The 27552-nt window shown below is 38.7% G+C and overlaps 1 protein-coding gene across 5 annotated transcripts; it reads right to left on the bottom strand.

The window, feature by feature from the left end:
* Nucleotides 1-709: 709 nt before the first annotated feature.
* Nucleotides 710-23912, bottom strand: NUP37 (nucleoporin 37). 5 transcript variants are annotated; one of them, XM_044441288.1, is made up of 11 exons: nt 23852-23912; nt 23191-23345; nt 22046-22201; nt 21120-21244; nt 19891-19963; nt 17836-17930; nt 9320-9410; nt 6694-6875; nt 3941-3991; nt 3135-3228; nt 710-934 (listed from the first exon to the last, which is right to left on the bottom strand). In XM_044441288.1, the coding sequence occupies exons 3-11, from the start codon at nt 22199-22201 to the stop codon at nt 821-823; spliced, it is 981 nt and encodes a 326-aa protein (XP_044297223.1). In that variant the 5' UTR covers nt 23191-23345; nt 23852-23912; the 3' UTR covers nt 710-820. The 5 variants fall into 5 exon arrangements, with proteins under 5 accessions (XP_044297223.1, XP_044297224.1, XP_044297222.1 ...); XM_044441289.1 differs by having other exon boundaries at nt 23276-23345; XM_044441287.1 differs by lacking the exon at nt 23191-23345 and having other exon boundaries at nt 22046-22255; nt 23852-23907.
* Nucleotides 23913-27552: the final 3640 nt, after the last annotated feature.

Below are 27552 nucleotides of genomic sequence, written 5' to 3'. Positions count from 1 at the left end.
AAAGTTAAGGTAATTTGATTTAGATCTTATACCAGTGTTGAGAATTCTTAAGGCTATTTGAAGCAAATTAGCATTAATTTTCATAGCAGTACAATCCTATACATCCATATTGAGAAATATGTATGACCACAACAAGTTAGTGAAGGTTTTTTGGATAGTCACCACTTTATTTATTCATCACATTTATATGAGACCCTCAGGGCAAAACACTTGATGTTTATCTCATTTTCCTACCTCCAAGCTAATGAGGGAAGTCAGAGAACAAGTGTGACATGCACAAGGGCTGTGGGAATGAGTAGGAACTAGAAACAGGACAGTATAAATCTAACATGTTATCTACTACATTACTCTGGTTTGCCAGTGATGGTATTAGATAGGAAGATGTTAAGTTACTAGCTTCTTATACAGACGCAAGGTGAAATCTAGCTGGTTTAATTCTTATGCACAGACTACTGAAAGAATGAATGTCGTACAGGAAAATTTCCATGTAGTTCAATATGACTTGAACAAAGGTTCCGGACATACTTTATCCCACCTAATTCTATATTTTTAGCTAGTCTGTCTGAAAGCTGAAGGAACTGTTAATTTTTCTCAGGAGAGACAGTCTGTAATGTTTTATTACAAACTCCCCCTGCTCAAAATGTCAGCTTTGATGGAGTTGGTTGCACTTGTGATTTTGAATAATAATAAAAATATCAAACATTCCATGTTTCTTGAATGTAGCCATTTGGTACTTTATTAATGGGCTAGTACATGTTAATATAAAATAATGAATGCCCCACCCCAATAACGAAGACTATTAAACATCATGCATACACGTTTACATTTCTGTCACCCAGAAATAAAGTTTATGATCTCCTCCCACGACGCACAATGGAAGTGTTCTATGCCAGGTTAAACCAGATCCTACAGATGCAGAACCAATTAGGATGGGCTGCAGAGAGAGGACAGAGAGGAGGGTGGGGTGAAGACAGAGTTTAAATATTCTTGTTATATAAATAGGGTACAACAAAACACCAAACATAAAACAATTTAAAAAAAACTGAAGGAATACTTCAGCTGATCTGCTATAAGCCAGCAAAAACTTCTTGTACTGCATTTTAATTTCAAATTGATTTCATAATTATCAGGGGAGCTTCACTGTAAACTTGCAATAAGAACCAGAACAGAATGTATCCAACCCAAATCCTGAGTAAATGGGGAACATCTCCTCCTTCCCAAATGTATTGCTGAAGATCTGGCACTACATCAGACCTCACCATCTGAAACAACCAATTCATGTTCAGTTGGGTATTTTGTCTACTACTTCTGTGATGTTAACTGTGTAAGTTCAAGGGCAAAGGGGAGTTTTTACCAAGACTCTTCTACTTAATGTTCAGAGGCTTATGGTCCGATGCTAGGGACAAGCAAGGGGTGATTCTCTTCATCATACCTTACTTGTGAACTTCCCTGGCATCTTGGGATGAGCAGAGCTAGAACTTGTATGACCCAACAAAATAAGTCTCTGTTAACCTCTGGCCAAGAAGAAAATCAGTCATGGCAGTATTTTTTTTAAACAAATCACCAACACAGATATGTAGGAGCCACACCAATTGCCACTCCATTCCTAAGTGCAATTCAAAGTCTTAGTACTATGTAATTTGGAACCCAAGTTCCTGCAAGCACAATACCTATTTTGGCTCCTACCCACAGGAGTACTGAGGCAGTGCTTGCACCCACTGGGGCTTATGTAAGCTACAGCAAGTTACTGTGCAGGCTAGAGCTACTGTGAATATTCCAGCTCTTGTTTACCATTATGTGTGAACTCAGACCAGGGAGGCTTGTTGTCATGAGTAACAAGTGACCCAGAACTCACAGGCTAAGGACTTGTTAACCATGGCAGTGAGCAACCCTGTCCATTATTCAAATGTCACAATATGCCAAGGCAACTATCTGCTGTAGCTGCAATGTCACAATGGTGGCTGGCACACACTATAACTCACCATGGCTCATTTAAATCACAGTAGGTGCTGGCAATCACATGAAGAGCCTAGTTCAGTTCTGGCTTTTTCCAGCATCAGCTTTTCTTTTATTCAGTGTGGAACTTTTATTCTTTCAGGCTTTAACATTTAGTATTTAATATGCAACTTGCTCCTTTTATCTAGTGGCCTTATAGTATCTGTTTAATGTGTGATATTATCAAACATGCATTATAATTTTAAACAAATTTTACTGTTTTATTTTGATATATACCTCCCTGGGGACCTCATGGTATAAATAAAAATAATAAAATAAAAATCTTATACCACTACTGTATGCTTTGAACATTCATTCTACTGGATTAAAAGTTCAGTACTCCACCCCCCCACCCAGTTAGTAACTCTTTGGCCCTTTAAAGTATCAGCTCACTCATTCTATTAGCTGGCTCACACTATTGCTTGCTAGAAGTCCTGCACCCTCACTATCGTAACTGCTTAAGTACATTATAACCTGAACTTAAGCAGCCCACACACGTGATGCAACATATACAATAAATGTGATCTGAAGTATACACAAGTATGGTAGTTACATTGCATTCCTTTTTGAGGGAGAAATTATGGGGGATTGGATGCACTGACTCAGACTACTCACAAAGGTCTTTTCAAGGACACTAACGGTATTTTCCAAGGTATTTCCAAGGTATTTTCCAAACCTCAGTTTCATGAGCAGTTCAAGTTGTCCAGTGAGCCACAGATGCCAGAATTTAGATGAGATCTCATGAGTGCAACAGAAAGTATCCATGCCATTTGGCAAACTGTTTTGGAAACTGAGGCAACTTCAAAAAGAGTTTGCAATATGGCGTGGGACTTCTTGTTTAAAAGAACTAAGTAACAACCAAAACCCCCTGGGTATGCCTAAGCCCTTCAGCAGAACACATCTTAAGTAGCTCTCTGGATTCCAGCCTGTGTGCTTTTCATTCCCTTTTATTCTGGCCACTGTAACTGCAGAGAGTGTTCCTCAAGATGTTCTGATAAGATGGTTTCAAAGTACATCAAGTCCACTCATTTTGAGAACACACTGGAAATGGCTAAACTGTCAGACTTTTAGAAAGAACAGTGTATAATTTGGGGGGGGGAGGAAATGTTCCTTACATTTCAGATTTGCATAAACTTTACCTGAGGGTGTCCTAAATGATGAACTAGAAGCTGGCTGGCCATTTTTCCTGGATAGCCAGTAGTAGCAAACAAGTTTTCATTGACTCTGGACCACCTAAGCACATAAAAGTCCAAACCACAAAGATGTTTAAAGAAACACTGAAATAGACTTTACAAGTTATGATCCTGACAAAGGTAAGCAATTTAGAGTCACATTGATTTCAATGCGAGAGTTAAACAAATGCTTAAATCTCTCCTGTTGAAATAACTGGGACTCAAGTGTGCTTATTTGGGTCATTCTCAGAGTGTATACCCCAACACACTATTTTTCTTTAATTTATAAGTATGACAATTAGCATCAGTGAACTGTTCATGCAGACAATGAATACTATTTATTCATTTCTGTCCTTCAAAGTGGGTCATAAATTGTGACAATACACAGACACAGAAAAGGCAAATGCACCTTTCTTGTTAAAAATAAATCTAAGCTGTATCATAGGGCCCCCTTTATTTGCCATTTCAGAATATTTTCTCAAGAGACAAACATAAAATATTAACAATTAATTCATTAATGATACACCTTCAAAGAAAATTCTCTATAATGAAATTTAAACTAAATCTAGACATATTAATATGATTTCTTAGTTTTGAAATACTAGAATTAAAACAACTCTGAACAAACAACCCAAGAGTCTTGAAGCATTTTAAAATACTAACACAGGTTCATGGAATAGAGTTCCCTTTATCAGATGCAACATTAATTTAGGACAAGACCTTACAGACACACACACATGCATGCACATGCAACAGATATACACACTGAATACCTGAATAATCTGGCTCTATCTGCATGGACAGGTCTCTTATCCAAAGGGTAACTGTAAAATAAAGTATAATGGTTTCTAAGTGATATCCACAGTTCACTTCATAAGACAATAATAATTTCTGAGAAATAATTCACAATAATTGCACTGCATTACTTCATTTTTAATGACCATGGATTGTTGCTTGACCCATTATTGGTTATCAGTGTTTTCTAAATCAGGGCTCTCATTCCATCGTAGGTTGCATTGATTGGCTGGTGAGGCAGTTGGCATGAATGGCAAAACTCATTGCTGCTCTGTGATCTTATCTTGTAGAATCACAGAACAGTAGAGTTGGAAGGAGCCAAGAAGGCCATTGGGTCCATTGCTGGTGCAGGACATCAATTTACACCTAATAGTTGTTCTACCTTGCCAACTTTTTGTTAGTGTGTTTATGAGGATGTTGTGGGGTACAAAGTCAAAAGCTTTGCTGAAGTCAAGCCAGATTATGTCCACAGTGTTTCTGCTATCCATTTGGGAGTTTACCCAATCCAAAAATGAGATTAGATTAGTCTGACAGGAATTATTCTTGAGAAATCCATGATGGCTTCTATTAATTACTACATTTTCTTCAAGGTGCTTGCAGACTGATTTTTTAATATTTTTAACTAGCTGTTGCCAGTAACGGTCCCTCTACCATTGAAATGCCTCTGCTTTGCCACCTTTTTGTTTGTTTGAAAATTGTACAACTATGTCTTAAAAAATGTTTTGCTGGTTCTTTGCAAATATGCCCTTAACAGCTGTTCAAAATGTATAGTTTTTGTTAATGTCCCTGTAAGGTTCAGCTTTCAAAGGGAAGTCGAGCAGGTACAAGATTTAGAAAACAAGCCTGAATGAAAAGGGGAAAAGACAGCAAAAGTGCACTAAAAGGGGATGGCGAGAATATAATCACCTTAGCAACAGAATCCTCTGGCGTTTAGCTGTAATTCCTCCCTTTCCTCCACTATTTCAACACTTTCCCATGTTTCTATCTACTACATAAAGGGGATATATTAATTTCCCCTGATTTTCAGAGCATTTATTGCTGTAGTTTCTATTGGTTCTACAGCTGAATGGGACCTTTTAATGGTGTTCCATTTGCGGGAATGTACTGTAAGTACCACTTGCAACCAATGTTCCATCCTGTTTTACCACCTCAAAGGGTTTTTGTTTAAACTACTGGAAACATTTCCAGTTTTGGATTAGGAAATACATAAAAACTTAGTAGTTGAGAAGTAAACAGGAGAAACTTATGCTAATATGAGGGGAATGCAGTAACAGAGCATGCATTTCCTTACATACTCTGTTTCTACAGTTGATACCCAGGAGATTTATTTCATTTTTGCAGTCCAAAGAAATGCTCATTTTTTAGAACTGAAAGAGACCCATAGTAAGGAGGAGTTAATAGCTTCCCTTTCTCTAATAGCCAGAAACTCTGGGAAGTGTTGAAATTTTAGAGGACAGTGAAAGCTGTCAGGTCAACACTTAAAAGCCAGGCGATTACATTGCTAAGGGTGTAATATTGTCACCACTGCTTTTGGTGTTTCGAATTTTGCTGCTTTCCTTACTTTACTTTTCAACTCACACCTAGGTAATTAACAACATGCAACTGTGCACAAATTAGCCTATATGCCCTTTCTCCTCGTCAGCTTCCATGTACACTACCTACTCCATTACTCCCTTTCACAGCTCAAACTTGCAAAGCCATTGACAAGGAAAGATTAACCATATTAGAGACTGGGTAAGTGTATCCTTCTGTACCCACACAAGAGCAACAAAATAAATAATAAAATTACAGTGCTCTACAATTTCTGGGGGAGAAAAAAGCAAAGGGAAGCAAAGCAAAAAGCAAAGCTCTGACTCCAGTTGCAGTTCTCTGAAGCTCCTATAAACAAACACCCTGCTGGTGAAAGAAAAGGGAGAGCAATGGGGGCGGAGGGAAGACAAGATGTGTTCTCTGCTGGGAAGGACAGTGGAACACCAGCTGAAAGACTGAGAAGGAAGAAGAGGGAAGAACAATGTATGAAAAGCAAAACTGCCAAGTGGTGTATTCATGGGTGGCTTAGTGTGAAGTGTCAACTTGGCCAGTTTGGTTTGTAACAGCATCTGATAGAGAGAAGACGAAGCTGGAGATTAAATTCATTCGATCAGGAGGAAAAGAGGCCATGATGGTTTCTCCCAACCCATGACAGGCATGGGTTGCTGTGTGTCTGAACTCTGTGATGGCAGCTTCCAAATCACCCTGAAACCCTAGAATAAGGTATAGTTTGAAAGTCACACCCACTGCCTAGCAGTAGGTAACATGTCAACCTGTTTCTGGCATAGGTTATTATGGAAATGAAGTAGCACATGTAGGACAGGGAAAAGAAGCTAACATGGCTACTTTTCCTTCTCTGATAATGAGAACCTGGCCACAAATGCCATTTCCTAGACATTGCTGAACCCCCCTTTCATTTTCCTTGCATTTGTACCCTTTCTTTTATTTGATTTGTTGACCATATAGCTTGCATTATGATTTAAATCTTTTGTACAGATTAATTTGTGGTGTTAAAAAAATCTTCAAACATCCTACTTTAATGACAGGTAATTAAACAGAACACCTTAAAGGTGCCATCTTATGTAAGTTTACAGAAAGAAGGCCTACAGCCTCTAGCATGATCCAGCAAGCTATGTCTAAATTTGCACATGATTGTGCTGTAGTGTTTGTAAGTAGCAAAGGCGTTTGTAAGTAGCTATACCTAGATCGAGTAATGTCCCAGATGAACCAGTCATTTCCTGAAACTGCTCCAACTTTAAACGTATTTTTTAAACACCAGCATGCTGACATCAGTGGTGTTTGATCCGTTGTAAGAGACAAGACTGCCTGATGGGTTACAAGATCATAGAATCTTATTGTTCCATTCTTCTCTGCAACCATCAACTAGAACAGAAAAATAACAGTGAATTACAATAACTCTTGGGAAATAGCAAATACTAAATCTTTATTTTTCTTTCTAGTAAACCTGATACCCTAGTATTGACAGCACTGAGTAAAACTGAGAATTGTTCATGCATCGTGTACTCCAGACCCTTTAATATATAGGCAATTTTCATGTGTATATTAAAAGGTGTGGAATTCTAATTAAAAACAAGACAGGGCATCACAGATGACATGAGGCCATCATAATAATTCAAATTAGTACAATGTACCACAAAGAGAAAAGAAGAATTAGAAATATGTGCAGAGCCAATAACTGAAGCACACAATCTCATTCAGCAGGTCATAAAACATACATCTATACAGCATCTTATCAAGGGATGAAGCATTCATAAAATTAGATTTTTTTTCTAGCCTGTCTTTAAAATTACCAGTTTGGCATACACTAGTTAAATTTACTGTTCTAAACACTTAAATTGTTTTCTGTTAACACAAATACTGATATTCTGATGCTATAGACTCAAGACATCATCTGAGGGGTCAATAAAATAGTTCAGTTTTCCTCTTCTGAGGCTGGAGACAGCACTCTGACCTCAGGGGAAGGAGCTGGAGATCAGAGAACTTCCCTGCTGGTGTAGAAAGAACCTTGTGAGCTGCTTGCAGACATTGGAGAAACAACCTTGTAGAGAGGGAAAAGAGGGCTTTTTGGAGGGCAGGCATGACAGGAGTCTGGAGAAGTCAGTACACAAACTACTCTGAGGCATTTCAAGCTTCATGCCAGCTAGACAGGAAAAATGCAGATATAGCAAAAAGTGAAACATGGGTGGATGAGGAGGTAAAGACTGCCTCCCACTTTGTACAGGATGACCAAAAGTGTCCAAGTTCATGGGCTTGCAGTCACTGGAGGTCAAACTGACAAGATAATGCTTTAAGATAACTAGGTAAGCTGGGCATAGCCTTTAAAATCAATGGCTCACCCTGAATTCCACCTGTCAACATTAATGCTGAAGTATATAGAATTTTTCTTCTATAAACCTCCAAAGAGCAAGAGGAAGATCATATTTCCTCTGAACATGGGCAAGAGGTGAGGCCAGTCATGTCTACAACTTTTCTCTGTGCTGGGCTTTGGAAGCATCCAGAGTATCTCTGAAGTGCAGGATAAAGTCAGAGACAAAACTCTACCTCCCCTTAGCTTGAAACTTGGAGAGAGTGGTAAGTTTATATGTGATTTTGTGATGCACTTTAGAAATATTTCAGCTGCCTCCAAAGTGTGGCAGGAAGCTGGAGATGAGATCCTGCCCGTGTGTCCACTATGCATGCCAGCAGCCTCAGAAAAGGATCAGTGATGCCTACAAGTACTGCCTGGTTTTCTAGACAGCAAGGTTTAGTGGACCCCATTTTTGGCCTAAACAGAAAACTGTGTAAATATATATTCCATTTATTTCTGTCCAAGTACTTGTACATTTTGGATCAGCTTTGCTGTCAAAGATAAATCAAGGCATTCTGTTGTGTCAAGATGAAAGCCTAAGGTTGCTCTGATTCTTAAAGGATGCAGAAAAGTCTTTCAGAAATGAGTTATCCCAAACTGGTTACAGAGCAGAATGATAGCTCTGAGAGGCATCTTTAGGGGCTTCTCTGCTCTTCATTACTAATGATGGTCCCAGCTGTTTTATTTAATCATTTATTATTTCCATTTGTATGCTGCAACTGTAGCTCATAGCTGAACTCCCTGAGAGGCTTACAACAATTTAAAAAAAGTACAATCAGTAATGCTAAAAACAACCCCAAAATATGAATACAAACCATAACCAAGCAAATTAAGATCATTACATAAATATTTCAAGTAAACCATTTTAAAATAATGTAAACTAAAAGAAAACCAGAAGCCAGTGTTAAGTTAAAATCAAAATTACCATTAAAATCAACTGCTAAAACAGCTGGCGAAAAGAAATGTCTTGGCCCGGCACTGAAATGATAGCAGAGATGGAGCCAGGGGTTCTTCTCTGGAAAGCCTGCTCCAGATAATCAGTTTTATTGATCATCAGGTCATTTACGTTCTGAACACATTCTTTTTACCCAGGTCTACCTCAAGGGAACATATGTGGTTCTCTCCCAACCATTTTATCTCCCCCAAAGTCCTGTGATGTATTGTTAGGTTAGGAACTAGTGGCTGGCTTAAGGTCACTCGAGCTCCATGTCACTCAAAGAACATAATTGCCAAGTGGGATGTGCAAATGGCTTTCTCTGCTCCACGTCTAACTGTATTAACTGCTATGCCTCTCTGGTTGCTGTTCTAAAATGAATAGGAAAATGGTATAAGTTTGCTATTTCAGTCTACTTGAGAATACTCTTGGAATTCAGAATGGCTTCAGATTCTGTACCCTACTGCTGTACCACCAGATAGTTTCAGGTTTGACTAAGGAAGAGTTTACCTGTAGGATACTAACCTTGAATGCATCTTCAGGATGCCAGCCAACACTCATTCCTGGAGAACGCAGAACAAAGTAAGCTTTCAAATTCCCTTCCAAGTCCCATATTCTAAAACAAGGAATATCCATATTTAATTTCAAGATACAGAACCATCAGAAAGGCAAGCAGGAGACTTGAAGTTGCCCATTGGGTTAGCACCTGGGCAGCAAACTCAGAAGGTTAAAGTGCCTGCCCCTCTCCCCATTAGAGCTGTATTGTACATCTCTACATCTATTTAAGCAACCACTTCTAAATGGGCATTTATACATGCAAATTAGCTGTCAATTTTATGCAGATTTATGTCTTTGTGGGAATGCAGGTCACCCTACCTCAAATAAAAACAAATACAATAATATCAAACTAATGCCAATATGAAAAATAAAAATGATACAGTAAATCTATGCACAGGATCAATACAGGAACATAGGGATTTGGAGCACACCACCACCGCTGCTGGATGCTGTCTGAGCAGCCACAGGCAAAACTGAAGCCCCAGATTCAACCTTGAAGAAGCATTCCAACATCAGAACTGGGGCTGCATTTTCAGTGACTACTCCCCTCCACCTCTCAACTGGCATAATCCCTTATATGCTGGCTGTGACCAAAGTGGGCACGGGGGAAGGTTCCAGGGGGAACATGCAAGGTTCTGCTGGCACACAAAACAAGCCAGTGGTACCTCAGCCCCTCCTCCTCACAGGCAGAAGCAATATGCTTTGCCAAGACTGTCCATTTAAGCATTTTCAAGGACAGGAGGAATGCTGAGGCAGCCTTGCAATCACTTTCCTCCCTCCTTCCAGTGGGTGTCTCTTCTGAGTTCAAGGGTTTATGGAAAAACACACTGGGTGATGCTCTTTGAACAATACTGAATTCATTATCAATAAATTACAAAAAAGAGTAACAACATGCAACAAATACTTCAGTCATATATTTTCCTGTAGCCCAAGATCTAGGATGTGATTCTAAGAGAGAAAAAATGCTATATGATAATATTTGAGAACAGAAAACAGACCAACCATCTCCTGAGATTCTTGGTAGCGGACACAGTATAAAAGTTTTAAATAAATAAATAAATAAATATCATCCACTGAATACTTTGGTTAATAAAGTTGATGGCTTTAAGGAAAGGATGGAAGGGCATTACATGCCTTTCCTGCCTTTGAGCATTCCAACTGTTTTTGTTAAAATTTGGTGGCATTTTGGTTGACTGATGTATAGGGGGCAGGGTGACTATACAATTTAATCTTTAGCTCATAAATACCAAACAGAACACCAGTAAGTGTTGCACTGAGTTCAGTTCTCACCAGGATAGGGAAAGCTTGTAATATAATTCAGAAAACACTTGTGAATAAATGGTATCACAAGTCTAGACAAAATAGAGGTGAAAGAAAATAAATACAACTTATTAATATATGAGACTTTTTCTGCCTTTTTCTGTTTCTGCCAAACCTCCACAGAGCAAGTATTTATTTTTCCTGCTCCTAGGAACTCCAAATTTGGAGAGATCAGTATTCTTAATTTAAAAACTTACATGCTATGTGAAAACAAAGAATATCTATCTGATTAGGTAATTTACAGACAAAATTGTTTCTTCTGCTGCCAGAAATTTTGCCTTGTAGATCTTTCCAAGTTAAATCAACACTTTTCCTGCATGTGTGTTTACTACGTTGGGAAAAGGAACATAGTACAATTCAAGATGGTGAATCATTTTGGCCAAAGAAGTCATGCCTCCTTCCCAAAGGCAAAGAAACTGAGACACAGGCAGTGACAGAACTTTTTATCTATTCCTCTTATTTGATTTCTAATGCCCATATCTACTTTATGTTTTGTTGAAATAGTAAGACTGTGCTCAGTAACAGAAAGTACCTGAGAGCAAAATATAGTTCAACATGGTTTACTGCCCCTTGCCTCCCCATAATGTACTGCCCGGGCTGCTTCAAACGTTACATGTATTGCACAAAAATTATTTCTACAGGAGGAAAAGATGGAAAGAGAAACACATAACCTTTAGATGTGTGTGCAGTCCCCACATGCGCACTAATAGATGGCCTTCGGTATGCCACTGTCTCTTTGCCTTAGTTGTTCTCCATTCTGCAATATGGGGAATAACACTGGTCGCCCTGACAAGCTAATTATAGACATTATAAGATAAACCTGATTCACATGTGGTAAAAACCATAGTTAACCATGGTTTGTTGAAATGTGGGTTGTGGCTATATGTGAATTTAGAACTATGGGTTAACAATGACCTATTAACCATAGGCAACCTATAAAGAGAACCTGTTATCTGTTGTTGGGTTGCAAAATGGTTTGTTCTTATGTGCAAATTCAGAATCTTGGATTGTTTTGCCAGGCTATGGAAGCAGCAGGCAGGATGGTCCACATAACATGAATTGTGAATTCTTTTGATTTAATAAGAAAAAACAAAGGCAGTATTGCTGTCATCTTTTACATTTAGTCAGCATCATCTTCCATATATAGACGGATTTTTTTTTGGCCAGAAATTTGTTATTTTCTGGCCAAAATGCTTCCTTTGCATGGAATTAAGTTCTCGGATAAGATAAACTATATTAATAATTAAATCACCTATTCAATCACATTCTCCCTTTTCATTACACAAAAACCAGCCAAAGTTCACATAAGCAGGCAAAGAGGAATGTAATCAATTAGTTGCTCCAACAAACTAATAGGAGGTACTATAAAAGAAAGCTGATGAGCATTTGCTTTCCTTAATTTGTTTCTTTCTGTAACCCACATGTGATATAGCAAACAACCCAGGGAATGAGAAAAGAAACCATGATTTGTTTGATCATCTGTCAGTCAAACTCTGAGTAAGGCAACAAATAATTATTTAACTAAACTATAGATAGTATTATGGGCAAACTAAGAGTTTAGACTATGACTTGATTCATACATAGCAAAAACTCAAGGTTTAATTGGTTGCTGCTTTACCCAGAGTACTGAAATCCCACAATTCAACCATCCACACCACAGGTTGTTGTTACATTCAAATCAGGTCTATGTGATGCTCATGCTTCTGCATCAAGGGATTTCCCAAACTCAGTCAAAATATATCCTAAGGATGCTCCACATAACATGAATTCTTTTGATTTAATAAGAAAAAAGGAAGGCAGTACTGCTGTCATCATTTACGTTTGCCAAAAAGACCAAGCTAAGCAATAATAGGGAAGTATTTTCCAGTTTATAAAATTTCTCCCCAAGTTGAACTTGGATGGGAGCAAATGTTGACTAACTGTCTGGACTTGAGCATTCTGTCAGCATAGTTTTATTCTTCATTTGGTACAGATCTCTGCCCAATGTGTTTTTATTGCTTAAAAAAATGACTCCTCTCCCCTTTCCTCTAAGGATTTCGCTTACTGATAATGTCTTTCTTACCCCATCAAAAAGTTTATACTTCAACTGAGTTGCAGATGGAAACAAATAAAAGAAAGCAAATGATCAACATTTAAATTGGTTGGATCTGCTATCTGTTTCTAGCATGAACTGACCATATTATTTATTTACATATATTTATAGGCTCCTGTAATTGCTGAGGCCTTCCTAGGTGGCTTACAAATTATTAGTCCTGTTTCCCTAGTTATTTGAACTGTACCTGTTCTTTGTACTATTAAAGAGAGAAGATGACTGAATTATACACTATCTTAACTGAGAGCTTAATTCCTTCCAAATGAAGCATTACAAAAACAAAACCCAAACAACCCTGCCTAAAAAGACCCGTATATGGAATATGATGGAAACCACTGTAGGTTATCAAAACGATAAAATATTACTGATCATTTATATTTAATTATATTTATATAATATACAGTGGTACCTCTTTGCATATACAGGGGTTCTCTTTGCATGTTGTTTGTGGTTAACCAGCTATTGTTAACTGGATTTGCATATAAGAACCTACACTTCAACAAATCATGGTTTGATTCTTGTGAGGTCATTATGGGAAGGTTAATATGGGAAGTTAAAAAGTGTAAAAATAGTGAAATGTTTTAGAAGCAGACACAATTAACTGATTACGCAAATACTAAAGATTTTTCTGGACATTCTATCGCAGATTTGTATACTGACAACCCACCCTGTTATCTATGGCAAGAAGGACTCGCTTCTCAATGACCAAGCAGGAAAGACTTGGTGAATTTGCTGTGTGGTTTTTTTTTTAATCTGTCAGGCCACAAAACAACTAAATTATTTACTAACCTTTTCTATCTGACAATAAGCACCCAAGGTAAGGCTGAGAAAGAGTCCATACACATGAAGTATACATCTGCGTAAAATACATCGTTTACTGCTTTGGAGGCAGGGGCACAAATGGTGTTAAAATATCCTATTCTTTGTCCTTAGATGATACAACTTGCTGTTATTTAAAGGAACTAAAGCATCCACAGCAGAAACCAAGGCCATTTAGCCTCCTGGAGGCAGGGCTTTTCCTCACAGAGGCAGCTGTACCTGTTCTAGGTAGCAACTGTCATTAAGGATGACATTGGGGCTATCATACAACAGTCCACTGCAGGTGGCTGCAGCAATGCAGGGCATGTGTGGCCTCCATTGTGATTATGCAACACTCACTTGGCTTTAGGCTGTCCCTTGCATAACCCACTGGGTTCATGTGACACAACAACCTGTACATGGTAGCTGCATACTCAACTTGTTGCCCACTGTATGTTACACCATCTGCCACAAGCTGTCATTGGACAGTTAATGATTCTCCTCAGTCCTGAGACCTTACCATGCCAACTGCCCTTTCAGCATAGCTATTTGCGAGTAGCTGGGCTATTAAAACTTTCTATGGGTTGGTAACTTGCTTACTTCTTTGCAAGATTTCTACACTGTTTTAATTAAATACAGAAAGCTTCTTTTAAACATAAGAAGAGGAACCAACTTGTAATTATCTGGGTAATGACATTGTATACAGACAAAATGCATAATAAGCTAATATATACTATACATGTTCTTTAATATTCCCTTCATCCTAAGCTAAATTTTAAACAAAATGAACTTGATTCTAATGACCCTAAAATTTTTTATGGCCCATTTTAAAATCAAAATCCAACCAAACAATTCATTTTTAAAGCATTTGTAAGCCAAAGATAGGCATTTCTTAGAGACATTAATAATGATAATCAGCAATTACTCGGCACGTGTTGAGAACAGTTTCTTAGAAGTACAATTGTGTAAAATGGACACACAATTGAACTCCAACTTCGCAGGTTTAACTTTTGTGGATTTGATTATTCTTGAGTTTACCATCAATGAGTAAATGGGATTTTTTTTTTAGTTTTGCAACCAATTGCCTACTACTTTACAGACAGCCACAAGGGGAATGTTCCCTTTCCTGACTGCTTCCATGGCACACCTGGAATGGTGTGCCGCCCCGCAGTGAGGGTGGGCACTGCACGGAGGACCGAGTGTGTGGTCACATACAAGAGTGGCAACAGAGAATGAGCTGCCCTGGAGCAGGCTGCGCCCGACTCATTGGGTCTTGTTTTAACATTAAGCAACATGTAAATAAATAAATAAGCAAGCAGTTGGTTATTCAAATTGTGAAAGAGGTAAGTGTAATGCAGCTACCAGTACACTTATGGTCGATAGTATTAAGAGTTAAGGTTTTGGAGGGTGGCTAGAGATATTCAGTTTTTCCACTTTCGTGGGGGTCCTGCAGCCCCTAACCCCCGTGAATGTGGAAGACTGACTACATGATATTTTAATGAATGCCTACTTGATTATGCTAAATTATCAGGTTTTCAAAAGCTATTCTGTAGATACTATAGCAAAACATGAACTTTCATATTGTTCAGCTCTTTGTAATGATTAAGTGCTAAAAAAGAGAAAGAAATAACATCTGTAGGACATACAACAAGTGGGCAGGAACATGGTATCCAAGGAACAGCCAATATTTTCCTTATGTCGTTGCCTTTAATCTTACTCCAAATCCTCCGTAGTAAAGTATTACACTACAAAATAGCTACATTGGTGAGTATCATATGAGTTCAGGTTTTTCAAGAGAGGGGAGTGGGGAGAGATTAAGGTTGAAATGCAACACTAATTTACCTGGAAATAAGACTAACTGAACTCAGAATAAACCAGCACAGATAACCATTAAAAAACAAGGCATTTATGTATCCTAAACATGGTAGGCAATTGTCCTACATAGAAGGAGGTATATGATTCTGCTAGTAAAACATACAACATAAATGTTCTTAGGTAACTAAAATATTCTGTTACTGAAATTAATATTCCTGCAATAGTAGCCCAATACCTTGGCCTGTAACTTTGCACTACACAGCAGCTGGCACATTCCAGTCTGCACATTTACACAGCCTGAGCAAATCTTAGGATAAGCCAAGTTATTTTTCTTAAACTTTCGAACTATTTTGAAACAGTACTTTTAACATAGTTTTCCCTGGTTCCATCTCTGAAATAATAGTAAATGAAGGACAAGGGAGAGGTGAAAGTCTGATGAAAGCTGAGTATAAGAAACATAAACCACTGAATAAACCTCAGCCAAACAGTCCCAGAACAACAGCTCTTGGCAGAGTCTGCAGTGAGAAGAGAAAGGGGAACAGAGGGCTGGAATACTGCTCTGCTTTCCTTTCTTATAGTATGTAGCCATCCTAATTGTGTGACGAACAAATAGAGCAAAGACAAATGGAGAGTGGCAAAACATCTAGAGAAAAGAAATAATCATTCTGCAAAGTGCTAAAATGTTTTCTTAACATGTGGAACTTATGACATGGCGAAAAATGCTATGAACAGTGAAACAAATGTGCTCATTCTAAGCAACTTGTAGGCAGCAATATTAATCAACCAAGATAATTCTACCCTTGCAAGCCAAGCACTGAAATGGCATATACTTACTCATATTCAAGAAAACATTTGCAGCCTATCAGTGCTATTATATTCATGGACTGCTTGTGGATTTCCCATAGGAATCTGGTTAGCCACTGTGGGAACAGAATGCTGGCTTCACTATATGTTGGGAGTACAGAACCTCAGGCAGGGGGGTAAACTCTAGCCCACTGGGACACCTCAGTCAGCCATGTCCTCTTTCTCTGGCTCCACCCTTTCCCCCCTAACCAATTATCATTTGGCAGGTCTTCATTTTTATGCAGCTTTTCCCCCAGTCGGAACGGACGTTCTAAGGCTGAGTTACTTGTAACAAGACCTTTAAATTAAAATATTTGGAGGAAGGGTTGTATCTTAGCCCCACTCCTGCCTTCAGTCCCATATACCATTAGAATGTGCTCCTCAAGACCTTCTCCAAAACTGAACCCAGCCCTTTGGCTAAAAGAGTTTCACTATTTCTGCTATACATAAATCTTAGCAGTATCATCCATCATGATTTGATGGTAAAGTCTTTTTTTCTGTGTAGAAATCAAATATAGGATGGCTACAAGGACTAGTGTAAGGGTCTCCAACATGACATCCACAGGGAACTGTCATCTCACTGCCCCTTTCAAAGGATTATTTTTAATAAAAATGTGAAATCTTAGGGAGCCTGGTTCTCCTTCCTGTTCCTGAACCTGCAAATCAGCAGGCAGGAATAGAGGGAAATAACTAGTTCCTGGACCCATTCAATCTTCTGTCCCCCTTCAAGCTGTTCCCTTTTATTCTCTTTCTGTCTTTCCATTCCCAACCTCTAGCCTTGCCCTTTCTCTCTTCCCCATCCTTATTCCTCTTTTTTCTTCCCCCTTCTCAGCCACTAGGCTTGTTCTTCCACTCACCCTTTTATCTTTCTGTTTCTCTCTACTCTAGCCTAGCTTTTTTACCTGCACATCTTTATCTCTGTTCCTCCCCATTCCTAACCTCAGTCATTTTTTCCCTTCTACTGCTTTCTCTTTTTTTCCCTTTCTTCCTCCCAGCCTCTAGTCTCACTATTTCTCCCCCTCCATTCCTTTTAACTGGCCACCTCAACCCCATGGCAACAATTATGTGACTAGTCAAATCTTCCATGGGAGCTATTTTGTGATGGTGCTCATAGTAGTTTCTTAAAATCCCAAATGTGCTAAGGGTCCATAAAGGTCGGGGCACCTAAAATAGTGTCCATAAATTATTTGATCTGTGAACTTATAGAAGCTTCAAATCCTTCTCACAGCAAAACTTTATACTACATAGTATATTTATAGAATATTGAGTCAACCCCTTAATTTACATGCTTAAAATTCTACAGTTCCATGTTTTTCCTTTCCGGTTTTGGCAGAGGCAAACAGTAGTTAGGAGAGTTTCTTTAAGTATTTTAAATAAATAAAAACAAATGGCTTTTAAAGTGATGCACACAAAGTTATATATGGCCAGTATTTTTAAAGTAATTTACAGAGAGCAAGGCGAATTTAGCCGTAGTCTCTGTAAGCAATCCTATGAAAGATTGTACTGTGCTACAAATACAATTGTATAGGCCATGTTTTGGGAACTGTTTCAATTCCCCTTTTAATATTTATAGGCATACAAAGTTAAATTCACATTTGGTTAACAGAATACATACCTGCAAGTGTGAGTGACGACCACACTTGCAATTTCTTGACCATCTCTAGGTGAAAATACCAAATCATTAATGTAATCTGAATGACCTTCTAAGACCTGTTGAGAGAAAGGGGATAAATTAAATTACAAAATTTAGAGAAGAGGTAGTATCTCTGTATTGTCTGAGTGAAATCAGCAAAATTAACACAATTCTGGTGTTTTTAGGAAGAGTAAGTTGAAGATTTACTTCTGCTTCATTGACTATGCTAAAGCCTTTGACTGTGTGGATCACAACAAATTGTGGCAAGTTCTTGAAGAGATGGGAGTACCAGACCATCTTATTTGTCTCTTGAGAAACCTATATGCGGGTCAAGAAGCAACAGTGAGAACTGGACACTGAACCACTGATTGGTTCAAAATTGAGAAAGGAGTTCGGCAAGGCTGTATACTGTCGCCCTGCCTATTTAACTTATATGCAGAGCACATCATGAGAAAGGCAGGGCTAGATGAATCACCAGTTGGAATTAAGATTGCTGGGAGAAATATCAACAACCTCAGATATGCAGATGATACCACTCTCATGGCAGAAAGTGAAGAGGAACTAAAGAGCCTCTTGATGCGGGTGAAGGAGGAGAGCGCAAAAGTTGGTTTGAAACTCAACATTAAGAAAACTAAGATAATGGCATCCAGTCCTCTCACTTCCTGGCAAATAGATGGGGAAGAAATGGAGGTAGTGACAGATTTTATTTTCCTGGGCTCCAAGATCACCACAGACGGGGAGTGCAGCCAAGAAATTAAAAGATGCTTGCTCCTGGGGAGGAAAGCTATGGCAAAGCTAGACAGCATACTAAAAATCAGAGACATCACCCTGCCGACAAAAGTGCGTATAGTCAAGACTATGGTTTTCCCAGTTGCAATGTATGGCCATGAAAGCTGGACCATAAGTAAGACTGAGCGCAAAAGGATTGAGGCCTTTGAATTGTGGTGCTGGAGGAGACCCCTGCGAGTCCCTTGGACCACAACGTGATCAAACCAGTCAGTCCTAGAGGAGATCAACCCTGACGCTCTTTAGAAGGCCAGATACTGAAGATGAAACTCAAATACTTTGGCCACCTAATGAGAAGGAAGGACTCCCTGGAGAAGAGTCTAATGCTGGGAACAATAGATGGCAAAAGAAGAAGGGGATGGCAGAGGATGAGGTGGCTAGATGGAGTCACTGAAGCAGTTGGTGTGAGCTTGGATGGACTCTGGAAGATGGTGGAGGACAGGAGGGCCTGGAGGAATGTTGCCCATGGGGTCGCGATGCGTCGGACACGACATCGCGACTAACAACAAGTTGAAGATAAGGAAATAACTTATTAGGGAAATTTGCATCCAAATATAATTTTTCAAATCGGGATCAATACCTGAAAATTTAATGCCATCTGGTACAATACCCTCTCAAAAGAATACATTGTTATTATCTAAAAGCATATGATCCAGCTTCCTCAAGCTAGCGTTCACACAAAAATATACTTTAGCTTATTCTAACCTTTCTTCATTACAGCAATGTACTTGGGAGTGTTCGCGTGTGTGACATTTTGTTGCTGCTATAGTCAAACAACTCAAAATCAGAAACCTTTGCAGATATACTTCAGGTAATCTAGATAGTACTTCTAGATCTGCTTTTTGCCTATCCCGACTTCAATGAGACATAAAATGTGATTCTATTTCAATGTTCATATTTGCATCTATTTTAGATACAACAGTTCCTATTTAATTGAAAATGAAATCTGTACTTTTCAACATTCTGCTTAGATTTAGTATAAAATGGCTTCACTTTGCAAGAGCACTCATTTGATGTAAAAGTATTCACCCAAATGTTTTAAATGTTTACAAAGCATACACATCTCCTTAAAAATACCATCCTAACAATACCATCACTTAAAAAGCAAGTTAACAGCACAATCAAATATGTGTTTACTCAGAAAGAAATTTCATTGAGTTCCATGATACTTATATCCAGATTGTAGCCCTGGTGAATATACAAAATAGTAGGATACATTTATATTATACTAATTTGGGTTTTTTTTCTCACTTTATATTCATCCTTTTCTTGTAGATCTGATGTGAATAATCTTAACTTCCTGTCAGCAGCCGCAGTACAAAACCTACAGTAATCAGAAAAAATATATAAAACAGATTTACTAATCTCATACTTTTGAAATACAAATATGTATTGCTGAAGATGTATTTCTTTCTCAAAGTATATTCATGTTACTTATTATGGAATAAAAATTAAAAAAAATCTCTCTGAATGGATGCATTAAATCAAAGCCAGGCAGGAACTTCTCATTTGAAGAAAATAATACTATAATACTTGGTCTTCAACTAAAAAGGCATCAATAGTTACTTACATGTAATAAAAACAAGGCCAGAAAAGCTCCTGCCTGCAGGCTTACAATCTAAATTACATAACACAAAAATGATTGTCCAACATATTTGCTTACTGAAGTTCTCCTAGCTGACTCAGCTTTAGCTTGATATACTGAGAACACAAAAACTGGTACAACACCTTAGGAGGTAGGAAGGGAAACACAATCACCCCTGCTGACCAGCATTCTTAGACTCAGCAGCATAATACAGTGTCATGCCAAACATATGAGCAGGTCTTCTCTGCTTCAGATCACTATAGGAGTGCCATTCATACAGCAGATGTGACCTTACATTTCTGTGTTGTCCAAAAGCACAGCATAGCACAGAGGAAAGAATTGTTTCTGTCTCTCTGGTCTGGCAGAAATTTATAGTCTGAGATGAATTAGACAGCTTATTAAAATAAAACAAAAGGTACTTTGGCAAATTCCTTCTCTTTCCAAATTGATTGCCTTGCTGCTAAAAGTAGGTTGCTGCTGCTACTTTTCTGGATGACTTTTTTAGACTTAGCAAATTATGATGTGGCACTGTTCCACAAAAGCAATTTCAATGCTTGGATAACACAGAACCATTATTTCATCCCATTGCTCTCCACATTTCACTATTCTGACCACAGAATTGAAACAAATAAGCAAGCAAAAGGTACTTATATAAAGTACCTCATTTCATTTTAAGCTTACAAAGGCTCCCTCATCACAAACATCCATTTACAGACTTTTCACAGGAAGAGGTTTTTCAGGCTCCAAATCTTACATACATTTACCTGGGAGTAAGAGCCTTTTAACATAGTAGGATTTACTTTTGAGTAGACATACATATGATGGCACAACACCCTTTAACTTTGCTTTTTAGATCAACATAATAAAAATGACCCAATCTTACAAGTAAAATTACCGTATCTGGGGAGGTAAATTATCAAGTCTGGTCTCTGGACTCCATACAATGGCATCAACTCTAATCCCATGATGAAACATCCTTAGTGTTTTATACTGTATACCTTCCACTTCTGCATCCTCCTCCTACAGAAATATGTAATGTTTTGATAAGCAAAGTAGTAATAAAACATGTTTCCTCTCTGTAATATTTTGTAAAACTTATAAATAAGATGGTCCTTGACTAATTCTTTTGGAGTTGTGCTACATAGTGCTGTTGATTCTTTGTGCCTCCTCCCTCCTTCACAAAGTCATGTTTCTATATTAACTCTTCAGGGTATTAAGGGTGGTGTCCTATGCATATTTACCAGGAAGAAACTCTAAACTCTAAAGGACTTATTTCTTGGTTGATTTATTTAGAATATAGCTATAGCAAAGCCTCTTTGTATAATGAATCTATGTGAAGAATCTTATGGAGGCCAGGCTGGGTTTTTCCAAGCTTCCTCTCATTTTTAACCTATCATCAGTCCAAACTATGCTCATATCAGGATTGGTGGAATCCTATCAGTATAGGAATCAAAATGTGAAGGAAAGCAGATCAGAAAATCTGGCAGTTCAGTGAGTTTTTCACAGGACTCTCTCCTGAAAAATCATTGTTAATCAAGAATAAATTTCAGTACATAATCTATACTTCTTAATCATTAGGGTATTTGAACTACAGATTTTAAATGTAGCATGTCACCTTGAATATATTTGAGCACAGAGATTGTATATAGATTATATATATAACCATACATTCTAATCATTCTGAGTAGCTATATATAAAATGTATTTTTATGCATCTGAACATCTAAGCTCACAATTTCAGCTTCAGAAAAGCATAAGCCAACATGGCCTTCAACATACTTTGCCTTTTTAATAATCTTTGGCATGATGAACCATACAGACCTGGAACCTGCAGGTGCCAACAACTACATAATTATTGCCGCCATATGCAATGAGAGATTCTGCTGTCCCACTCTCAAATGGGTTGAATTCCACCACATGCACATAATCCTCACATTCGACAGTATAGGTTGCACTTCGGGAACCTTCTTGCTTCATCTTCAACAGAAGAATTCAAGTTAGCACAAGTTAGTTCCACAGTGAGACAAGGTTCTAAAATGTAAATGTATGTACAGGAAGGTAAGTTTCACCGAGTTCAGTAAGACTTTCTTTGGAGAAATCACAGCTTTAACAATGTTACTTTAAGGCTATTATTCTAGCATAAATATTTGCACTGCATTGAAACTTGGGCCTGGGCATCATACAGAAAAGTGAGGTGGTATAACCAATAGATGGTAGAATGAATTGTGCTACTTCAGGCTGTTGGTAGAGGATTAAAAAAAGTCAGTGCTTTCCTACGTTAAAAGGAAAAAGCGCTATCCTCAGCTAATGCTAGATTTGAAAAGTATATTAATGGTGGAACCAGATTCACACATAAACTTGCATGCATGCATACATTTCCTTTGCTTTACAGCCCAATCACACACAGTATTTAGCCATTATGTTCACTTCCTGCACATTTGAATTGGTCCTGTATACAACACCTCTTGACATCCCAATTGAGGAAGTTAATCCACTCTCTTCCCCAGAGCTCAAAAGTAATAAATGATTATTCTGCAAATTTGGCCTCTAGACTTAATAGTATTATGTCCAATTCCTTTATATGACAACGTGCAATATTTCAGTCAGAGAATACAATGCATGGACTGAAGTTTCAGCAGCTTATGAACTCAACCACTACACCAGTGCTCACCAGTGGGATGGCAACTAATAAGCTCTTCAGCCTTGTAAATATTTTATTGCCTACAAAACACTTTAAGGGCATGATCCTATGCAAAATCTTACAATTTCCAGCATTCCCTGGTCTACCCTGCCGAATAGTAAGGGTTTTCCTTTCTGTGTAAGCATATAAAAATCGTCGTCTATACCACAGTGTAAACCCTGTGTTTGCAGTGAGTATATGGGGAAAGATGGATGTGTACGTAAGGAGGGCGGGGAGGGAATCATATTTAATGGAACAGGCACGGTCCTGGAGATTCTGCTTCTACCTTTTTACGTCACTCTCCTTTCCTGGTCTGCTACAACTCCAAGTCTCCTCAAACCCGGATAAAAAAATAACAGCATAGACAGTACCCAAGTGATTCATTCCTTGTCCGCCCTCGCCAAATGCAATACGTTGTTGTTACTTGAAAAAGTAGAGGACCTGAAGGGAGAAAGGAGACACGGCCTCGGAGGGAGTTCTGCCACAACACGAAATCACTGGGTACTATCTAATTTGAGTGTCGTTCATTTTAGTGAGTGTACTTTAAGGCAGATTAACACTCGGAATAGCGCGGGTAGGGTGGCGGTAGAGACTCTACTTCTCTGTAAATCTGGCGCACCAGCACGCCAAGGGACTGCTCTCTGAGAGAGAGAAAGAGTGAGAGAGCGGGAGAACGGGGGCAGCCGACAACTGAACGGCCCCGCACAGCTCTCATCCAACGGCCGCGGTGCAGCAAAACGGGCGAGGGGCAGCCGTCTTTCCTGGGCAGGCATCTTCCTCGCAGACAGGGCGGCACTGAATGATACAGTCGCCCCACACAATGTCTGCACCACCTCAGGAAAAACGACTGTTAGAACGTCAACCCCCTCTTTCTCTCCTCTTCGGCACAGCCGCCCCACATACTAAACAAAAGTTACGCTCTATACTTCAAGACCAAATTCTCGCACCTCACAGATCCGTCCGGTAAGCTCCCGCGAAGAATTTGTCAGGAGTCAACACTTCCGGGTAGCTGCCGCTGCCACTCTAGCTCTCCCAGAAAGTCACTTCCGGGTCACGGAGCAGACAACTTTCCGATTGGCTGATCCAGAAAATTTTAAAATTAAACCACCGCGAACGGCTGGGGAGGCGGTGCGCTGGCTGTCGCTTAGCAACTGGTCGTCGTTGCTTCTCGGATGTGCTCTGGTCCGTTTCTTCGACTGTGGCGAGGTTTGCGTGGCGACGGCGGAGCCTCTTTGGGAGTGGGGCGACTAGTAGAGGTAGAATAGAGGCTGGGGTGAAGAAGGGGAATGATGAGGGTGTTTTAGGATAGGCTGCATATGCACATGGTAGGCATGTCATGAGCGGAGCTGGCCGGAGCGGGGGTCAGACTGGATGACCGGCGAAGTCCCTTTTGACTCGCTCTGTTTCGATGTTTCTATGTAAGCGGGCTTGGAGCAGGATGGGGGTGTCTCCTGTGTTTTTATTATTTATTGAGTGTTCATTATGTTGGGTTAATTATTTTAATCTGCTTATAAATATCCAAAAATGGTTCACAGTATATTGCAAAATAATTTATGATTAAAAATACAACCGCATTTTAGATCAGTTGGGGCGCAGTCCTATACACTTTTAAACAGAAATAAATCCTACAGCATACAACCATCAGTCATACAGGATAGAGCATGCGCCAAGTTGTATACCGTCTCCCCCCCCCCCCTTTTTTTTTTTTTTTTTTTTTTTTTGTCTAAACATGCATAGCATGGAGATCTGAATGATTGGAAAAAGCAGGGGGAAAACGTAAATTTTTAGTAAGTGCCTGGTACCTCTGTGGCAGAAGGGAAGTCATTTGCCCTGTCCCTGTCACATGGGACTCTGAAGCATGCGTCAGAGAGAGCAAGGTAATCACTGAAGACTGAACAGTGTTAAGAGTCTATATAGGAAGAGGTGAATTCTCAGTCAATCTTGTCCTAAAATGTGCAGGGCTTTATATGTCAACAGTAATGCCATTTAATCTGAAAAGCCATAGATGGTGGCTACTAGCTACTATTCCAGCCCAATATGTTATGATTTCCAGAAGGTAAAATCATGGAAGGAACACAATGAAAGGGTGCATTGCCTCAGGCATTCAGGGATTAAAATAGTAAAGGGCTTTAAAAGTAAGCACTATTCAAGGAGTGAGATTCAACGTGTGTATAATTTTATTGACAATTTTTGTATATTTTTAATGCTTGGAATAATAGATTTCACAATAACATGTCATTTTACTATAATATGAACGAATGTTCTAGAACTGTTCCATTCCTTCATTCATTCAATTTATATGCCACTCCACGAGTCATAGGCTCTCTGGATGGCATACAAAATGTTAAATTCCAACAACATAAAACAATACAAGCACAATATAACATTCACTATAAAGACCAATAATAACAACAATAATATCTGTAAACATAATAAAAAACCAAAATAGGAAAAGTATAGAATTCATGAATACTAAATTACACACACACACACACACAGACCCAAGAATAAAGCATAAGCCATTAAAATTAAGAATAAATATCCCTCCTTTAAAAGCATGTCCAACTGGTAGCAGCATAAAAAATAACATTATTAATACCTAAAATTCACATATTAAAATGACTGCTAAATTGATACATCTTTAGATGGCACTTAAAAGCCAAAGAGTTGGTGTCAACCAGACCTCAAGCGGTATTGAATTTCAAAATTGGGGTGCTATGCAGGAGAAGCCCCTCCTCTTTGCAAACTCCCCCTCACTTTGTTAGCAGGAGGAACACAGGAGGGCTTCAGATGAAAACCGCAGTGAATGGGCAGGTAGATATGGATGAACACATTCAGTCTACTTCTAGTTTAGTCTTTTCTCTAGTATGAAATTATGACATATTGTAAACTTAATTTAGCGTAAGAATGCATTATTTTTCCTTTTTAGCACTGTAAAGAAATTAGTGCAATCAGCACTTTAAACAATCTGGAAACAAATAAGCAGCAGTGGGCCTCATACAAAACAGGTATTATATACTCCTTGTAATGCTAGGTATTAATCAGACAGCTGTCTTTTGGATTAGTTGTAGTTTTTGAATAGTCTCCAAGGACAGTTTGATGTGCACCATGACAGCAGTCTAGATAACATTTGTTCTCAACCCTTTCAAACCCAGAAGCCACTCTTAGCCCAAACACACATATGGATTCCATTTCTTAATGTTTCAATCATGTTACTTCGGAATGGTTGTAGTACAACTGTTGGATCAGGCTGTGGCTCCTGAAACATGACTTGAAGATGAGTAGTCTAAATAGAAGCTAACTAGGAGATTCATTACAGTGTTCAGATGCCTTTTTCCAGTAAGGGCATAGTTGGTGAATTAGTTGAAACTGATTAAATTTCCGCCTGCTAAGCAACTATTAAAAATGAAGAAGCAATGCTAGGAGTAAAACATGATAGCAGTTTATATCATGGCCCTTAAAATACTGAGGGAAGATGCTTTTGCTCTCCCAAGTTCTTCAGCCCTACACATTTTGAAGAACATGATACAAAATGAGATTTCCTAATCATGTCCATGCTGCGATCTTATTGCTAGTCTGTTGGAAACTGATGTGCTGCAATTTCAGTACTGCCTTTGGTTTTTCAGCTTGTGATGACTTAAGGTGCAATGACATTTGGGGGCTGGGTCAAAGGTACTTTGTGGTAGTTCAGTCTGTTACCTTAAGGCAGGGTCAGGGAACCTGTGGTGCTCTGGATGTTTTTGTATTGCAACTCCCAACATTCATGACCATTGTCCATCTGGCTGATGGGAATTGGACTCCCAAGAATACCTGGATGGCCAGCATGTTCTGTAGCTTTGCATTAAATCATTCAGCCCAACTGGGTTTCCATATTTGTTTCTCTATGACAAAACATTCCTGATAAATGCTTGTCCAATCCTTTCTGGAAAATCTTAATAGAAAGCCATTTGGTCTCCAGTTTTATTAGACATCTGCTTTAATTGTTGAATTATTCTTATTGTTTCTCCAAGCGTTTAATCTAAATCTACCTTTAGTGCATCTTCGCTTGCTCTCAGTAAATAGGCCAGTGTTGTTCCTTTGGATCTTTCCCACATCCATTTGCAGATTTCAAAGCTGTCATTGTATCTCTTCAATGTTTACTGATAAGTATGTCCCATTGAGTTTAGTAGGGCTTCCTTTACTGCATAAGTTGCATAGCATTGCAGCCTCAGGTTGAAATCCTAAGCACATATAACGCAGAGTCAGTTATTTATTGAATAACCAAACTTAGGATGACATGTCTATCTTCAGCTGTTAAGTGCAGTTTATTTTTTCCATATGGTTGGTGTCTTAAAATCTTCAGTATTTTTGACTATCAGCCATGCTGGCTTTGGCTAATGGGAGTTGTTAACCCCCAAAGTCTGGAGGGAACAAGTAAACTGCTTTATAATTTTTGATGGCTTTCTGTGAGACCAGCCTTTCAAAAATCTTTCTTGAATGGTGATGCCCAGACTGAATTCTCTGTTCCACTCATGGGGTGGGATGGAGGATTCCTAGGGAACTTCAAATGACATTCATGTTTTCTATCCCAGCTTGGTGACTCATTGTTAGGTTACTCACTATGACCTTTAACATTTTCTTATTTGCTTCCTATCTACCTTTGTTCTTG

This window comes from Varanus komodoensis, unplaced genomic scaffold (assembly GCF_004798865.1).
Source record: "Varanus komodoensis strain SLA01 unplaced genomic scaffold, ASM479886v1 scaffold39, whole genome shotgun sequence".
Classification (NCBI taxonomy): Eukaryota; Metazoa; Chordata; class Lepidosauria; order Squamata; family Varanidae; genus Varanus; species Varanus komodoensis.
This window is presented reverse-complemented; position numbering and strand designations above follow the sequence as displayed.